At 41.1% G+C, this 19,577-nt stretch overlaps 1 protein-coding gene across 2 annotated transcripts in view; it reads left to right on the top strand.

Moving 5' to 3' along the window:
• Positions 1-736: 736 nt before the first annotated feature.
• Positions 737-19,577, top strand: part of ANKRD28 (ankyrin repeat domain 28) — a 119,921-nt gene continuing 101,080 nt past the window's right edge. Inside the window, exon 1 of one of the 2 annotated variants that reach the window (XM_030943540.1) lies at positions 737-834. Coding sequence is in view for 1 of the 2 variants with exons in the window: in XM_030943541.1 (XP_030799401.1) it covers positions 808-834 (27 nt within the window). In the remaining variant the exon portion in view is untranslated. The remainder of the gene's footprint in view (positions 835-19,577) is intronic. The other variant, XM_030943541.1, reaches the window with a different exon arrangement.

Here is a 19,577-nt window from a genome sequence, read left to right as displayed (position 1 = left end):
GTACAGCACACAATAAGCCTGTAAATTATCTGTCAAAATACAGAATGGGAGCGTTGCAGATGACATCTCCGCTGGTCCTCTGCCAAAAGAGGTGAACACTGAATAAATACATTGCAAAGCCATCTTTCTTTATTTCGAGTTAAGTGTTTTCTGTACTCTATGTGTACATGTCTGTTCCGTCTGGCGTTCTGTCAGAGTGCCTCTCGGTGTGTTTATCCGGCCTGCTGACACTGCCCAGCACGGTGCCCCTCCAACTCTCCATCCTTTCCCCGGGACCAGGAGCCAGAGCTGCCTTTGGAGCCGGAGCAATCCCGCCTCGGGCCAAGCCGCCTGTGCCGGTAACCCCCGTGCCGGGGCTCCTCGCTCCTCGCGGCCGAGCTCCTCGCGGCCGAGCCTGCGCCCGGGGCCTGCCGAGGGCCGCGCTGCTCCCGGGCCGTACCCGCCCCACTCCCATGTGCCCATCCCGCGGTATCGGCCCGTGCCGGGCCCGCCGCGCCCGGCCCGCCAATCAGCGCCGCCCTTACTCTGTCCCGCCTCCCGAGGGCCAATCAGCGCGGCCCTTGGTGGTGCGGGCGGGCGGGTTCATTCGGGAAGCTGCTCGGGGGCGCGAGCGGCGGGGCGGGGCCGGGAGGGCGAGGCGCGAGGAGGCCCCGCCCCCAGCGACGCGGGGTGGCGGCGGCGGGCGAGGGGGCGTGGCCGGGGGCGCGGCCGGCGCGCGGGCGGTGGCGGCGGGGGGCGTGGCCGCGCGGCGCGCGGAGCCGGGAGTCGTTGGCGGCGGGCGGAGGCGGCGGCGCGCGCTCGCTCGCCATGGTGTTCCTGAAACTCCGCGAGCAGGTGGGCATTCCCCAGCTTCCCGTCCCTTCTCCGCCCCTCCCGGGGCCGCCGGGCGCGCCCTCCGCCGCCGCGGGCTGCCGTGCGTGCGCGGGTGACAGGCGGCGGGCAGCGGGAGGCAGCATGGCTGCTGCCGCCGCTGGGGTCCGGGCTGGGTGGGAGGCGCCATGTGCGCCCGGTGTGGGCGCCGGTGCCACCGCGGGACGGGCGGGAGCCGCCGTCCCTCGCAGGTACCGGGCCGAACAGGTGGCCGCGGCAGCCCGCCCGCCCCTCGCCCCGCATCGCCGGCGGGTCCCTGCCGAGCCCCCGCCCCGGCGCGGAGGGGGAGCCCGGGAGGGGTGATGGGGGTGGGTCTGCGGGCTCCCCCCGGGGCAGCCCTGCCCCGCGCCTGTTTGGGAAAGGGAAGGGTCTCTGGACGGGATACCCGGGCCTGAGGAGCTGGCCGGTGTGAGGGGATCGACCTGGAGGCTGCCGGCGGGAGGCGGCGTGCCCGGGAGATGGGGCTGGAGCTGGCGCCGCTCCCCCGGACCCGCACCCGGCCCTTGCCCTGCGCAGTTTCACGTGCCCGGGAGCCGCCTGCTCGTCCCTCCACCTTTCCCTGCCAGGCCTTTAAAATCTTTTGTTCGGCCGCCGTGTCTTTCGCCTGCCGCGGTCATGCCAGAGCTTCCCCGAGCCCGCGCTCCCCTGCTGAAGGCGAAGGAGGTTCTTGGTGCCTTCAGTGGGTTGTTGCTCTCGTCGCATCACACCCTTCTTTGTCTGCCAGGCTCTTCGGTTTCCATCCCAGCTGGTGTAAAATACTTGTCTTCGCTGCTCTGTCCTTTCCTGGCGTCTCCCCTGTCCTACCTATTGTCTCCTGTGCGGTATCAGGATACAAAGGTGGGAGGGTCTGCGCTGCCAGTTTGCCGCCTATGAAAAGATGTTTCTTAGGAATGGTATTTTCTCGTGTTTTCATGTGTGTGAGGCCAAATTCCGTGTAAAAACCTCATACATCCTGCTGTGGGTCTCCTTGTTACTCTCCCTTAAAGATAACCAACTGTAACACTTGAAGACCCCACCCCCTTCAAAAAAAAAAAAGCCCCGCAGTAAAAAAGCCTGTAGAAACTTGGGGGTGGTAAGGCAGCTGGTATTCTGTGTCTGTTTGTTATGCTGATCAGTATCAGCCCATCCTTACCTGCGAGTCCTTTCATTAGTTACATACGCATCTGTGTTTTCACACTTAGCTTGCATGATCCCTCAGGATTTGTTCTAAGGAACATTTGGTGATATGGGGCTGAGATCTCTTATGTCCTGCTGTGTTGTGTGTAAACTTTGTGAAGTCTCATATTGTTTTAGAACCTCATCTATGAATCAGCAACAATTGTGGATCTGAAAGACACTTAGTGTCCTTTGAGTTAGATTTTCTTTCAGGATTTGTTGCTGTTCTTCTATGGGAGACTTCCCACAGAAATAAACAGTTGTTCATCTCTTCTCTTAAATAAGCCCTTCTGTTAAAACCAAGAATTACAACCCCTCTGCAAGTAATCATTGCAAAATAGTTAGCAAAAACCCCATTATCAATATGTTTACATGAAAGTACTGTATTTCAGAACTTTCCTTCTGGGAAGGATCTGCTATTGGCGGATGTTAAAGTGAAATATTGAACTGTGTGGACCATTGGTTTGACAGAGTAATGCATGTGGGGCTATCAGCTTCTGTCATAATGTAAGTTTTAATCTAGAAGAAGTACAAGGTGGATTTTTAAAGAGGCTGCACGGATCTGTAAAGGGGAATTGATACAGTGGGAATTGAAGTATTCTTTCACATAAAGGAGGAGGTACTAGGGCAGGGAAGGGATGGAAGGAAGGAAGAGAATGCTGGTTTTGGACAGTCTTTTGTAGGGGGAGTGATTTTTAGCAGCAGCTGCATTTATGCTGCTAAAGTGTCAGTTGCTTGACAAATCAGTTATTTCAAACTGAATTCTGTTCTAACAGTGTGAGAATGCCAGAAAGTCATGAGGAATGAGGTTAACATGAAATCCCTCAGCTTTGGTGTACAGAGCATTCCTGCAGGTCACTGTTGCAGTGTGCTGCAGGATGTCTTGACTTGAGGATGCTGTACTGAGAGTGAGGCACCACCTGCTCTTTATGAAAACCAGCCTGTGGGACTGTGTGGGAGCAGAGGTGTTCCTCTTCAGTAGCTCATGAAACATGCTTCTTGTGTGCTTGAACCCTTTGCTTTGCTCCATAGTGGTGTGTTTGGTCAGAATAAAGTAAGTTGTGTTGTGTATTTGTAGTCCTTAGAGTGACTCTGCCTTCAGGGGTGGCTGTGCTTCAGAGGGAAGTGCAAAGGCTGCTCTGTTTGTACTGTTCAGCTGGTATGAAGGAGGGGAGTGATTTGCTAATTTGTTTCTTCAACTGTCAGCTTAATAATTTTCTGAAAAAAATGTATTAACTAAAGAATTGTTTAAATGGAATTATCAAGATTATTTTCCAAATTCAACATAAACCTGTTGATTTTATTCCTTGATAATGTAGAAGGGCTCTGTGTTAAGTGTCAGAATTACGCCGGGGACAGGCAGACTTATGCCATTCAAGAAGCTTAGTGTTTTCTTGCACTTGCTTAGTTTTTCAAGTTACTGCAAGCTGGTGGCACAGCAGTGCTGGAGAAGTTACATCGAGGTGAGAAATTCTGCTCTGAGGCTCTTAGTTGAGCTCAGAGGGTGAAATCCCAGTTCCGCTTGCTTGATTTAATTTACTTAGTACCTGATAAACAAAACTTTGATCCTGCAGATGCTTAATGTGTTTGTGAAGCTCAAATATTTGTTTGTCTGTGGAGGCTGATTTGACACGTTTAACCTTCAGAATACATGTTTTCCATGCACTGTGAAAAGTAGGCCTTACTTGGGTTCAACAACAAGCAAGCCAGTACATTGTCTATAAATTTGTGTTGCTACTTGAGCTTTATTGCTTTGCCATCCTACCAGGTAGGAATTTATTTCAAAGTTTTGACATAATTGAGGGTATACACTGCACTTTCAGAAGTGACTTATGTTTGCTTACAAAGTATATCAGGTATCAAAAAACTCATAAGCCATGTTTGCAAAAATTATGTTTAAAGCTAAATTGAGCTGCATTGGGCAAAGCTGATACCTGTTATGCTCAATAGCAAACTGTAACTCAGGTATGGAAAAGCAAACATTCAAGTGTCAAATTAGAAGCTGTAGATTGTTCTCATTGCTCTTGGGTTTTTGTGCAGTGTTGTGCAGTTGTTGTTTAATAACAAAGGAAGCAAATCTGCAAATTCTGAATGTTAAACTATTCAAGGTAGAGATGAAAAATATGGTAAATGTACATTATAATTGAGGTATTTGCTCTTAAGTTTGTTTGCTTTTGTACTGTCTTCATATATTGGTGCTTGTATACCAGGTTCTTCTAAATGAGATGCTGCTTAAAGTACAAGAATGCTAAATGAGACAAAGCCTAGAAAAGTTTGTTCCTGAAATGCCGTGTTACACTGCTGTTAGAAACTGCACTGACAGTACAGTCTAGGTCAAGGGTCACTAATGTTTTATCACAAAATTTTGGTTTTTTCCCCATTTAGGGGGAGTGTTTGGAAGGGAAGGTATGGGGTGGGGGAAAAGAAAGAAGCGACTTGCTTGTGGGTATCCATAGTGGTTGCCTTGGTCTCCTGTGTGGAAGCCCTCTCACCTCTGCATAGCTCGGTGTGAAAGGCTAACTATCCTCTGGGGTTTTTTGTTATGCAGTCATAGGTTCTGGGAACACTGTTTCCCTGAACAGATACATTCTTACTTTAAGTGGTTGTGAATTACTCTCTCTTACGCCTAAGAGGTAATTGACAACTTAGTTTTTCTCGGCGTGCAGGTGAAATTTGGATTGCCCAACAGGGATTTATTCCTTTTCTGTTACAAACCTTACCTGCATAGGTGCCTATAGGTCATCTTTTAGGGTCACATAAGTCTACATCTCAGCAGAGTTTTGTTTAAAGGTGTGAAACAAATCAAAACTGGCTTGTTGGTTGTTTTTTTTTTCTCTAGTTTTGCAGCTATATAACTATTTCTGGCAAAAATCATTGGATGCAGTGTCATTGTATTTGGTAAAGCTTTATTTTTTTCTTTCAGTGCATCATAGTTTTAATATGAGGCATTTTAGTATTATGCATTTCCCATTTTCGCTGAATCTTAAATGTGTAATAGGAAGATGTCTTAGGGCTAATAATGATGGGCATGTGGAAGGATTTCGTATGGGATTTTCCTGTATGACTGCTAGACTGTGCTTGAGGCAGTGCATTTATTTCCATAAGTCTGATATGAGTGGTAAGGATCTGAGTAGGAACAACTGCATGAGGATATTAGGATGACCACTTATCTTTAAAGTCCTTGAACAGTGAGAGCACTGACTTCTTTATTGCCCATTTATATCTTTCTCGTAGCTGAGATGGATCTTGTTCAATTGGCAGTTAAACAAATGTTTGCAGTGTCATAGTGAAGGCTCTGAATGCCTCTATGGGTGCTATTTTCATTACTGCCAGCGTTCGACTTCATTCTTTTAGAATTTATGCCAAGAATAAATGTCCCAACTAGTTCCTTGTTACACTAAGAGGAGGAATGGTCTCCTGTGGTGATGAAAAGGAGCTGCTGCTGTTCAATGAGGGAGGGATATGGTGGGAATGGAATTATGTGGTATTGCTCTACAAATTCTGTTCAGATGTAGGCTAATGAGATGTGTGTTTTATTTTTGACTTTTTTGGTAGAAGTTATTTTAAAGTTACTCTTTTAAAAAGCCCAATAATTTCTTTCATGAATCTTGTAGTGGTTAAGAACCAGCTCTTTGTACCCTGTTGTCCACTGTATGTACTTCCTAAAATTTGCATCTAATCTTTTCAAACTGTATACAAGATAATTAAATTAAGAAATTGTAATTCTTACCAAGACACCTAAAGTCTTACTGATAGTTCTCTTGTTCCCAGGCTAAGAACTTACATGTGCTGAGAAGATAAGTTTCTTTAGCTGATGGACAACTCTGAGTAACTTGAACTCTGTTTATCTTGTTATATGCAGTAATTACCAGCCCTTCCATTAGAATGTGTTGAGAGAACCTGGTTCTACCACGTGTTCGTTTGGGGGGATCAGATTGCCCCAAGATAACTTTAGAACTTTTGACTTGTGAACAAGTCAAGAAAATAAACCTTTTAAAAGAAGGAGGAAAAAAAAGGTGGGGGAGAAACAAAGCAAGCCTTGATTCTGCAGTCAGATCCTCAAGGTGGATCCTGTTAACTCAGCAGCCTTCTGTGGGGATATAAAGGTCTATTCATGTAGATAGCATCGAAGGTTTCTGACCATTATTTGGAGGCAAATATCAGGGGGAAAATGAGGCAAATGGGCACGTCTCTATGAAGAAGTGACTTCTTTAGCACCCACAAGAAAAGATGATTCCTGTAGGAAACTAGTAGCTGTTGAGATTCTGAACTAGCAGTCTGCTATCTGGCATGGATTGTTATTTTCCCAGATTCCTAGGGTTGTTCCATTCACTGAAATGGGTTGTGGAATATGATTATTGAAATTAAATAATTTGGTATTATATACTTCATATTCTCCACCTCATCTTTTGTCAGCAAGTTTGTTTCTCATTTGCCATACCTGATATTTTTCTCTAATCAGCTGGGCCATCCTGAGGTCAAACTAATATCTGATGATTTGTTTTCTTGCTCCTGCCAACTTTTTACTTTGTTCTTACCTCTATTCCTTACTCCTATTTCTGGAAATTGAGTGGGAGACTCGTTGCCTTAGTTACAGTGACTAACTGTTTCGAAGTTATTTATAATGTTTGTTTTTAAATAACCTGTATCACAATAGAATCATAGAACATTTCACATCAATAAAAAAGTAAACAAAGCAGTACATCACTGGGAGCATGCTTACAGTGCTGATTTTTGGGAGGTTTGTTTTCCTTTCATTGTTGGGGGTGGAAGACACGTTCTCTTCTGGCCTTTCAAGACACATCTGAAATAAGGTGTCTTGGTGTTATCCTTTGTACAAAGAGAAAAGAATCTTAATGTTTAAGCTCTAAAATATCAGGGAATGTTATACTTTCCTTAGTTAAGACTCTTCCCAGGGGGTGGCAATGTACAGGTTTAACTCTGTTAATTCAGTTGTGAGTCTGGTGTTGATGAATTATACAGCACTGACCCATTTCAGCACAGAAACCAGAGCTAATGTTAGAGTGGTGGGACTGAGTAGCTGGGAGAGAAGGGAAGATGAGACTTGTAACCAGCTGTATGGGTGCAGAGAGATGAAGAGGAAGCACCAGCACTGATATGCAAATAAAAGAGGGACAAAGCAGTTGGTTTGTAGCATTCTTGTAGATTCTTGAAGCTAATGACTTAGCTGATTACTTCTGTCCTTAAATAATGAGATGCTTTTTCCTGTGAATTGAATATAACTTGAGATTTTCATTGTTTATCTCTACAGTATTGTATATATGTGAACTGAGTGAACAGTACTATGTAAGTAGATTGTTTTCTACATGAAAAAAATCTACCTATTTAGGGCAGCCTGAGAACAAATATTTTTTTCAGTAAGTTACTGAAATGGTATATATATTTGAGAAGTATGAAGCAGAAGTTTGCCTATTCTAATGCTTGGCATCTGGTAAAAAAGTCAAGCTTATATTGTTAAATGTCAGAACTAAAGTTACCTGGATGGGGGTGAAAGTGTTTACAATTGTAAACTGACTCATGTTAGAACTTCCTGAATGTTCAGGTTTTGTAGGTAACTGCCTGTTTACATGACTTCAGCCTAGTTCTGACTGTGTTTTGAACTGCTGTGAAGGGATCCTAAATGATTAATGTTTCCATATTCTCAGACAATGAACTTCACTTAATGGCCTGTCTAATTCAAGATGATGAGCATTTGCCTATAAGTCATTCTTGGTAATTTTGCAGTTATGCAATTATACTTAAGGTCCACTCTCACTTTGTGCTGAAGTCCTGTACCTGCTTCCAACTGGTGCAGAGCAGAAAGCTTGGATTTTTTTTTTTAAATTTTACTTTGGCAAAATGAAGATACAGCACTGCCTTAATGAAGGGAGAGAAGGGAGCACAAGCAAGAACAGTCAGCATGACAAAATGAAAATGAAATTGCAGTTAGTTAAAGCATTGAGACCATAACGAGCCTTTTTTAGAGCGTACAGAACTTCTAGCAATCATGATGAATCCATGTTTTGTTTCAAGATTTTGCTGTTTGTCCTCCTTTTTGTTTTTATTTTGATAGCTCCATCTATGCTGGTCCCCTTAACAAAGGAGGAAGTTGAACCTTCCATCAGGAACCTGATCATCAAGCAGCAGGCAGCATAATAAACCAGATAGACCAGGGATCTACCCAGCACATAGATGAAGGAGCTACTTGTGTCATAGACAGCTTACCTGAGGGCAGTGAAAAACATTTTCAGGAAGTTCTGTAGCTATTTATATTCTAACATAACATAAAACTAATAAATCATTAAGTAATTTAAATTCATTGCTGTAGACTAAGTTTTGTACCATGTTTGGGGTAATTGTTGTTCTCTCCTTCCCTGTCCTATCTTCAGGTCATCTGCTTCTTCTGTCAGTTGCTCATGAGAGTGGGCAGATAATCTATGCAAGTCCTTTTTTTCATCCCAAGCACTTGATTTGTCTTTCCTGCCTCAGATCTCTGTGTAGTGTCTGCTAACATTTCATTCATTCACCAGTGCGTCCCCACAAAGTATTGTAGGTTAAAAGGAAGGACATAAATCAGGAGAGGAAGAAAAACAAAATGCTAACATTGTTTTTCTGGTTGCATTATTACTCCTTGTTTCAAATTAATGCAATGTCCCAAGCCATGGTAGAAGGATGCTTCAGAAACAGCATGCTAATGGCATTCCTCACTCCTCTCCTCTGTCCCTTGCTAACTGCAGAGTTTTGTTCCATTCTTGCTGTGTTTGCTAAAACATGAGGATCGATAGAAAGAGGTCTTATGCTTAATTCTGTGCTGCTGTGCAGTCTTTGCCAGATCAGAACCCTGTAATGGTACTGCCTGATGGCTTTTATTTCCTTTGCTCCTTGTCTCAGTTCCAGGAGCTGTATTTTGTTTTTGTTTTATAGCTCTGCTGTATCTCTTACCTTTTTTTTTTTTTTAAACAGTGCTCTTTCATTCAGGGGGATAATTTTCAGTATTGAGGAGTACTTGTAGAAGGGCACTTTCTCTCCTTCCTTCTGTCACCTGCAAGGTTGCAAAGGCCATTACTGACCTGCAGCAGCACTGATCCTGTAGTAACTAACCAGCTCATTTATTTCTTCCAGTCCTACCCACTGACATTGTTTGTGGTTCCTTTCCATCCACAAGCACAGGAATATTTAAAGTTTATTATCTAACACTACTTAGATTAGAGAATGGTAAACCTATTAAAATAAAACCTTTCAAATAAAGAATATTTTATGACTTGTCCATAGACATTTCTCTATTTTTTACGATAAGTTAAGCAAATTATGATTTCTGCAATCAGGGATGTAAATAGTCAAGTTAATCTACTCCATAAGAAACAGAGCTCAAGAGAGGAGTTCTTTGAATGCTTTCGTAATGAGAGTGAAAAGGAAAGGTGAAGAGAGGATTTATAGAACACCAGAGAGAACCAGGAGGACAGAAAGGGTTAGGGTATCCCAGCTTGTCAGCATCAGCGAGCAGCAATGCTCTTCTAATGAACTTCAAGTTTCATAGTCAGTGATCATCCAAAAACCAACAGGTATCCAGCTGCCCTGTGGAGCTGTGTTTGCAATGACTTGAACATATTGATTCCTTTTTCTACCAACTGCAACTTTTTACAGCACGGGAAGGGAACTTTCACAGCATCTGTAATCTCAAACTAACACTGTGAATAATACACAGAAGAGGAGGCCTCCTACTGTTTTTCTACACCCAGAGATGTAAAAAATGGTTTTTGATCAAGTATACCAAATTTATTTTGGAAGGGCAAATATAGCTGCATGCAGCCATAACTTTTATTTCTGAAAGGACTTTGACTCTGCATATCATGAATTTGCTTCCCTTTTTTTTTAAACTCTCAACATCTAGCAAACCATAATTAAAAAATTATATTTTTATAGCATGCACTTGAACCGATTATTTATGGGATTTTCACACCTGAAGATTGATAAAATTTCTGTAATACTTTGCATGTGTTAAAACTACTTTTGTAATCATTTAAGTATCAAACTTACTGCATATATAATTCAAGAGTAATTACTAGAAGTGCCATGGTTCATGAGTCTGTGTCCGCAAGTATTAGAAGAATTTTGCAGAAAAATTGCCATGACTGTTGAAAAATTGTTGATTATATCTTTTCATTTTAGCCTTATTGTCATCTGGAAGGCTTTCTTTTGCTGCTGCAATGGCTGTACAAAACATCCCACACATTTAGGGTATCACACTGGTATCCTGTCTCGACATCCCACCCCTTGCATGGGGGAGCAGTGAGATATATTTCCTTCTGTAAAGCTCTCTGCTGGAGCATACATAAGCCAAAGAAACAGTGTCAGTTTGAACGGCAGGAGGAACAGCAATGCCAGCGGTGCTTTGGAGACTGTCAGAGAGGTTCAGCTCCCCGTCCCTGGAAGTTTGCCACACCAGTATTAGCAGTGCTCTCCTCCATGTTGACTGGAGGTGTTGCAGAGTTGTTTGGGACCTGTCATTCTGGAGCAAGTTCTTTAGAAAATTAGCTCTTTGGCTCTGCAACGGCCACAAGCACAAATAAAACCTGCAAGCCTGAATCTTGATCTGGTGGCAGCAGTTGGTCAGAGTGAACTGAACCTAAAGACAGGGTGAATGTACCTGCAGAAAAGATCTCAGAAGTGTCTGCTGCAGCTCAGCCTTCCACATTGTGGCAACCCTTATTATCTCTACTGACATACAGGTGTTTTAGATGTGTCCAAAAAATCCCTGGTGTTTGTTTTCATATGTATGTTTGTTTTATATGTATATATAGTCATACATATATGACTGTCCTACCCACTAGAGCTCCTTTTATGATGCCTGACACACACCTTGTTTTTTGGGAAAAGTAACCTGTAAAAGTAGGATGGATAATTGAAGAAAAGAGGGGGAATTGTTGGAATGACATCATTTGACCTCAAGGTTTCGTGACCTGCTCTTGTGTGGAGTGCAGTGATATGTTGCCTGCTTGGGAAGAGCTGTGTTGTCACAGGATGCCTGTTCAGAATGCCAAGTTCTTACTTTTCACTGTGTAGCATGGCTGCAGAAGTAAGGTGCAATTCCTTGTTGTATATTTGCACTGTCTTGATTTTTTCACTAGATAAGAAGCAATGAAAATGACCTGTAACAAGCAAGGTTAAAAACTGACAGAAACATTAGGATATGTTTTTCTTGTAATTCTGTTTTTCTTTTAAGAGGTTAATTAACAGCCAAAACTATGCTAATTATATGACTTGGAAATTATCTACCACAGTGAATGCCAACATTTTCAGCTGACAGATAGGAGAAGGAAATACAGATACATGAACTACTGAATGCAAATATATTTCTGGTGTAGGGTAGGACTGTGTGTGTGAGAAATGGAGTACATGCCTGGATCAACCCTGTTCTTTTAAGCCAGCAGAGTAGGTAAATTTTTATGAAAGATTAGAGTTCTGTAATTTTAGGCTGGAGTTTAATGATGTACTTCTCCTTGAGTTGTTTTTTCAGTTTTTTTGTTTTCATTTGCAAGGTTTCTAACAATAATGGTTGAAACTCACTGGCTTCTAATCTACTGCCTAAGGCCATGGTTTGATATTAGGTGGTAGCTGAGCTTAAGCAGTCTTTCATTCTTCTGCAAAGGGGTGAAAAGGGAGGGGAGAGGCAAATTATTTAGGTTAGCATAGGACTATGAAGTTGTTCTTGGAAGTTTTCCAAAGCAGGAAGTACAAATGAGTGTTTTGGATCATATAAACTTACTCTAATGTCTGTCTTTGTGTCAGATGTCCTGTAATCACAGATGATGTGTAAGTGTCCCTTGGTTTGGGGGCTGGAGGTGAGTGGAGAAACTTGAGTGCGGTCTGCCTTGGACCTTTCTCTCTGAGTAACTTTGATGCTGTTGGTCTTAAACTTCTTAGAATGTGTTTGGAAACTCAACAACAGGCTTGATTTTCATGTCTGGTTCTTGATTGTCCTGGGCTTTGAGTGTGGTTGTGAATTCTTCTTTAACTGTGAAAGAACCTAGGCTCTGCAGAAGTCTGCTTCTATTTATAACACACCATGTTGACTTATATTGACTGAAAACTCCAAAAGAAGAAAAGTTCCACTGTAACATCCTTGTTTACCACATGCATTGCCTGTCAGCACCTAGCTTTTCCCCATCTCTGGTCTGACAACAGTGTGTCAGTTTTCCTGCAGCATTTTTTAAAGTTGCTTTTTCCCCCTCAGGGTGATCACATGCTCTACCCATCAGTTTTACAACTGGAGCTCTGAAAATGACACCAAAATGACTTTCTCTTGCCTTCCATCTCTTCTCAAGAGGTTATAGTGAAAGTACAAGACCATGTTTGGGTAGTCAAGTTACCAGAAAACCATATGCCAAAAGTATTCTGAACTTGCTGCAGCCTTTTTTTTTTTTCTCACAGAAACATGTATGGATAGAGGGCCCTTCAACATTTGTGCCTCTTATGTGTGCAGCTTTCATTCTTGGACACCATCCAGTGATGGCCTGGAGTCATGTCTGTTGTGACTGGTGATCCCTCTATCTCCCTGCACAGAGATATGTGCTTGGGGTAGGGAAATATCTAGTATGAAAACATGCTCATAGAAAAATGCCTAAGTTGAAATAAACTCTACAAATAGTAATTAACAAAGCATGTCAGTCTAAGAGTAAACTGCAGTCTTCTGGAATAGAAGAAAAATTTTCATCTCAGCTCAACAGGAAATGGAAACAGAAAATAGTAGTTAGTGTTTATTATTCCACACATCGCCTCGTATAGTTGTATGAATACCACAACATAAACACACTGGTTGTGCAAATATTTTTATCAGCAGCTAGGGGAGATAACATTTTGAATTGCCATTAATGAAAACCTTATCTATCAAGATGGACTGTTCCTTACTTTATTCTGTTTCTTGGTTTGATTGTGCTGCAATAACATTTAATTCAGCAGGCCGGGGATGAGGCCATTCATCTGACTGGTTTTATTTTCTGGAATAGGCAATGGTAAAACTACAAAGCTTGCTTTAAAAGAAAAAACAAACTGGGCATGTCTTTTGACTGTAAGAATGCACTGAGAATAATTATCAGTATATTAGGGTATAATAAAATTGATCTTAACAGTTTCCAAACAAACAGTTGCCTTTATGTTTTGTTTCCAAACAAAACATATCACCTGTATGCTTTTAAGGACTTAGGTTACAGCTCCTACTTCAGGGTGGTTCTTGAAGCTGGTCATCAGCACCATTTAAATTTTGTTTAAAATTTTAGCCTAAAAGTCATAGGGAGTTGTTCAAGGGCTGCTTTCTGAGTAGGTCAGCTGTCTCTGCTGTGGGCTGCTTCTAGCAGGGGTCAAAACCTAGATGGGTGACATAAAAATGTAAAACATAAACAAATGAACACAGGAAGGGTGGGAGAGGGAATGAGAATGACAAACATTAAATAAAGAACTATTTTGCACAGTGTTAATAGGAAACATAGTTTGATATTTAAAACAGCTTACCTAAGTATCAGATTATAGATTTTCTTGTTAAGAGGACAGAATATGAGAGGATAGCAGTATCTTCTTTGCTATGCTGAAATAAACCAAATTACTAAAAGTATGCAAAGTTTTGAGAATACCTGTTTTATGTGGCTATTAGTGTTTAAAAATCAGAGTCAGTGCTGCAAATTAAATTACATTTATGGCAAATTTCTTGTTATTCTGTACTTTATGTTCCTTGTTTATAGAAGATACAGAGTACTTTTTGTTGTGCTTTTTGTATTATGTTGTACAAAGGTTCTCAGTGATAAGACTAGACAAAAGGTTAATCTATTTTCAGTGTGGTTTATTGGCATGGATTGTGGGAATTTCGAGGGAATGTTTGAGCTTGAGTACGTAGAGAACAGGACAGGGAAATTTTTAATTTAAAAGTTACATTAAGAAAAGATATGACTATAACTTGCTAAGATTTAAGTGTAGCATCTACTTGCTTTCAAAGAATTATAAAAAATAACACTTAAGTAGTATATATTTCTTGCCAGAGGATTGAATTCAAACTGCTTCATGAACGGAAGTCATGAGCTAAGCACTTGGAACGGGTTTGTGAAAGCTCACTGTTTGAAAGCAGCATTAGACAGTAGCCTCTTCTGGAACAAATGGTATTTTCTTTACAATCACCCCTCTTAATTGGTCTGTTCAGTGTTGAAAATCAGAAGAAGCTGGGAAAAAGAAAAGCTTCCCCTATGAAGTGAGGTCTGACAGAACTGTGCTAATTCTAAAATTTTGACAGACTTTGTGGCCACCCCCACGTCATTGATTCAGCTCATTAACTGTTGTTGTATGAAGGAAATACTGTGGACTACTTAACTCAAGATATTTTTGGAAGATTTTAATTAGTGGCACATGTAATTGAAACAACTTTAAAATTTTTTTTAATTTCTGTCTTTGTTAGCTGCTCTGATAAAATCACAAATTAGAAAGTATAGCAAAAGTAATAAAAGTAATGTAATTAGTGCAATAAAGTAATTAATGCAGTGTAAAGGTTATCATGTGCTATTTAAGTGCATCCAAAAAGCAAAAATAGTACACAGCTCACTTTGATTTGCCAAGATCTGCCCTTCTTCTGAACACAGGTAGAGATTAGTTGAAAAAGGGTTAGTAAAGCAATCAGCCGTCTGTTCTGAAGAGTGTTACACCTGGTGATCTTATTTAGTAGTAGCTTGCTTTTCTTCTCCCTAGGGAGGGATTTAAGCAGTCAGGACTGACAGATGTTGCTGCAACATTGCATTGCTATTGTGGAGAGAATCATTTTATAGGGGGTTTCTTTTGTGGCTGGTTTCGGTGTGCTGGATTACACCCTGTTTAGTGCATATCATTTTGTTCTCTGTTTGGAAGGTTGTCTTCATCACCAGGGTTGGAAATGACCTCTGGAGATACCAGTCCAACCCCTCCCAAGGCAGGGTCACACAGAGCAGGTGACAGAAACACGCTCAGGTGGGTTTTAAACATCTCTGGAGAGGGAGGCTCCACGACCTCTTTGGGCAGCCTGTTCCAGCACTCTGTCACCTCAATGAAAATAAGCTGCTCATTGTGTTAAGGTGGAACTTCTTGTGGTTGGTTTATGGACACTGTTCCTTCTCCTGTCACTGGGCACCACTGAAAAGATTCTGGCACCATCCTCTTGGCATCCACCTTTAGGATATTTATAAGCATTGATGAGATCCCCTCTCTGTCTTCTCTAACCTGAGAGGTGCAGCTCCCACAGTCTCTTCTCATAAGAGGAGATGTGTTCTCACAATCTTTTCCCATCTGGCCCCTATCTTCACCCTTAAGAAGTGAAAAACTTGAAATTTTCATGTGGCACAATTCTTGGGTTCCTATCTGTCAAGAAAAAATCTGACTTGTTTTATTTGTGTTTAAGAGCATTGCACCTAGATAATTGTAGGTAGGCAAACGTACTTTGGAAATGAATTCTATTTAGCCAGTGTAATGGCACTTCAACTGAGTAAGGTCTTAGTTTGGTTTGTGTGGTCTGCTTTAGATTGATGGCATGACTTGGTTGGGATTCATTTTCCTAAGAATGTCTATGTCCACCATGCAAGTGGACTTAGCTATAACAGTTAACCTTTTTTCTCATCCCTTGATGTGTTCCACAAACTGAAATGTAATATTTTTTTTAATTTACCCTTTTTTTTTCCTGTAATGGCCAGATCTTGCTGAACTTCAAAATTGTGCTCTTATGTACAGCAGTCCTCAAGTCAGATAGAGAAGGTGACTGACTTCTAGCAGTCAGAGGTATCTGATTTTCTTCCCTTTGCAGGCTGTATTGATGTAGTGGAGTCTGCTGTGGCACTTGTGCCTGGCAGGTAAGAATGCTAGTTTGCCTCATTCAGTTATGTGGAAGTGACAGTCATGATTTAAGCTTTAAGCAATTGACAGAGTGCACATAAAGGAGATGTTTGGCCATGTGTCCTCTCCAAGCAACTGGATTTTCCCATCGAATAAGAAAGTCCTAAAGTGTGTGGTAGTACCCTCTGTGTTTCCTGTGGAATTACAGTGAACTAGAAAATGTGGATCTCATTTTTCACTCAAATATTTTCTTGCAGTTCACTGATTTACTCCTCTTGTAAAGTGAAGTGCTGCTACATCCATATGTGAAAATGTGTCTGAGTCTACTGGCCGGTTATCTTTTACCGTTTTGCATTTTGGGGAATGAGAGCTGTGTATCATTTAGCAGTGTTAAAATCTCAAAGCTTTGTTCTGACACACCTATGTGGAATGCCTCTATTCCAAGTAAATTCTGACTCTCCCATTTTAAAAACATGTTTTTGTCCTGTTACAATAGCCTCAAGGCTGATAAGACAACACTATCCCATGTGTGCTAGTGTTTATATGAAATTGCAGACTCTTAAATCTGTTCCAAGAGCTGCTTATTCCATATATTTTGTTATGTTTTCCAATTTTTTTTTTAAAGGCCCAGTCAATAGGATTAAGAAGACAATTGCTGTTTGCATTGCTAGCCCTGGGAATAGAGAAATGACTGCATGCACTGTTATTCCCAGTGTATTATGGCACTTCCTCATTAAAGATCCAGTGAGGCCATTTGGATGTACTTCTATTTTTGCTTTCAAAAATTAATCTAAAAATATTCTTTTTAAAGGTACTATTTTCCTTTCAGGGAGGGAGAAACAACCCCAAGGAAGCTTTTATTTATGGTAGCTTGTTGTTGTTAGTTCATGAGTTGAATGTTTCCAGTAGACATTCTTTTTTTTTATGCCTGTGACTTAATTTTGCAAATGCATACTTTTTTGTTTGAAACAGTATTTAGGTTTTATCATTCTGTCTGATGTGTATTATCTAAAATACTCCTAGCACTTCTTCCTGGTTTTCCTACCCTTGTATTCAGTAGAGTGGAAATGTTAAAATTCAGACACATGAAAATTAAATAGCAATGATTAAAACCCATGAATCAAGAAACAATTTCCTAAAGGTGGTGTGCTGGTAAAAGATGACCTCACAAACTTCCACCCTGCTATTCTATAAATACTATTGATCAAGTCTAATCTTTGTGCCTTGACAGATACCTAAAGTATGCAATTCTTTCCTTCCTCTACCCAATATCCATTTTTAACTGCTGTCTTCCCATGGATGTTCTGAAATATGTCATTGTTGTATACTAGAAAGTCTCTGTTCCACAACCATAATATGAGGGTTTTAACTCTTCAGTCCTCCTGTGTGTTTTAAGCACTGAGGTTCCTGTGAAGACAGACTGTAGGCTTTGAGAGGTAACCTGCTATGGACAAACATAGACTCAAATAGCTCCAAACCTGTGCTTTCTTCTGATATAAATGTCTATGAACATCACTTCTTGATTTGTATTTTTCTTTGAATGTGACAGGCATCTGTTCAAATTAGAAAGCATTACTCTTTTCTGGTCTTATGTACAGTGTTTTTGAAGAGTAGCTGTAAGTTCCAAAGAAGTCTGTCCTGGTTGTGAAGTTTCTTAATGGGTTGATTTATGTATGAACTGCTGTGACTCATAGCACACCACCTCGTTTTTATCCAGATAATTACCTTGCTAAAAGATGTGTGAAATGTAAAGATTTCTTCCCTCAGCTTGAGGAGCAATGCTATTGTCTATCTGTCCTTTTGATGTTAAGTTTGATCAGAATTCATCTTCTGCTTGCTTTGACTTCTTCCCAAATTTTTAAATTGAAGTTGTCTCTGTAGTGCTTAAGGAATTGTAAAAGTGAAAATGAAGGCCACAGCTGCATCTGAGTGCAGTAGCTGCACTACTTTGTTTGTGGATTTTTTTTAAGGTGTATGTCATAAGAATTTTCAATGTTGATATGACTTTTTGTATAAATAGTTATTGTTTGAAATGATACATGTGCACATGCTGAAATAACATTTAGGTAAAGGTTTCTGGATTTGTTAGAGGATCTTACTCCTCTTCTCCTTTGATCATTTTTCATTTTTAACAGTGGTGTGAACATCAGAGGATCAACACGTGTTTTCACTTATGTCATTTGGGATGCTTCATAGATTCACAAATCTCCAGGCTTGTCAGTTCTTTATTTCACCTCTTGTTTTATGCCAGGGAACTGTTCAAGCTCAAAGCTTTTATCTGAATAGCAAATCACAGAGTCAGACTCAACATCAGGAGAACTATTAAATCTGGTTTTTAATTTACTTTTATTTAAAAATGGTCTAATACTTTTGCCATGATCTCTGACAGTTCTGCTGATTCATAATGAAACAGCTTGAATTACTGCTTTGTTTGCCTGTGAAGCTCCTCCACGTGGTTGTCCTTGGTAAATAGTAGTCACTGAGGAAACAGTAAGGGATAGCATCCTCCTACCCCCTCAAATCCTCCTCCTTCCCCTCAAATCAGCTCAGCTCACAGCTGCATGTGTATGTTAATGGTATTGATTTTATGTTAGTGTACCTACTTGTGAACTGTGATTATTGGGGACAGACATCCCTGTGAATATCTGCTGCTGCTGCTAAACCTGCTGGGAGTTGTAACTGCTGTTAATATAACCTCTAGAATGCTCTCAAATAATATGCCTGATTTTAACCAACAAAAAATTAGAGGATGAAGTAAGTAAACCAACATAAGTACATCAGTGATTTTTTTTTAGATTGTAAACAGTTTTCCCACATAATTAAAAGATGAAGGCATGAAAACAAGGAGAAAGTGAGATACCATTTTAAATTATTTGTACATTTATGCTGCTCAAAGCTTGGTATACATATTAACAAATCATTGCAAGGATTTTGGAACAGCAGATGGATGTCTATTCTCCTCCTTCCAGCCCCCGAGATATTCAGGAATATCTTGGGAAGAACTTGTTGTCCTTCCTGTACGTACTCTAGTTTATATGTAACCATGATAAATAAACTCTGTGTTTGTGCTACATTGAAACAATCTTTAGCATCATTTGGTACCACTGACACTCATCAGATGTAAAAGATGGAGGGTTCAGTGCTGCATGTGTTAAATTACATATCCTGAGATCCAAAGTAAAGCTTAATTTTGTACTTTAAAATATATTGCTTTTATTACAACTAAAATAATGTTGGTAAGCTCAGCCTCCCACATAGTTTGACTTTTCAGGACTTTTTAAAAGAGTACTGAAGACACCTGAACTTGGCAGATTTTTCCAGTATTAATAATTTGTTTCATGATAAGCCTTGGTTATGACTTCCATGAGTTTGGGTCCCCACCCACCCACCCAGCTGTTGTGGGAATAGCAGTTTTCTGTGGCATGTTGCTCCAGACGCTGATGATGGCTTTGTCTGCCCTGGCTCAGATGCTGCCACGAGTCATCTTTTTGGATGAGAGTTCCCCCACCTTTGCTGAGATCTGTCTCACACTGCATCTTTGTGAGCTCCTTGTTTTTGTAATGTGGTTATTGCTTTTACTCTGCTCAGCACAACTTGCTTCAGGAGGCTGCTTGCCAGTGTTGATTCTGTTGTTTTCATGCTATTTTTTTTTCTTAGTCAATGCATTTGGTCTTGTCTCTATAACAAATGGTTATCTTAAATAGCTTCCCTCTGAA

This window comes from Camarhynchus parvulus, chromosome 2, assembly GCF_901933205.1.
Source record: "Camarhynchus parvulus chromosome 2, STF_HiC, whole genome shotgun sequence".
NCBI classification, from domain to species: domain Eukaryota; kingdom Metazoa; phylum Chordata; class Aves; order Passeriformes; family Thraupidae; genus Camarhynchus; species Camarhynchus parvulus.
This window is presented reverse-complemented; position numbering and strand designations above follow the sequence as displayed.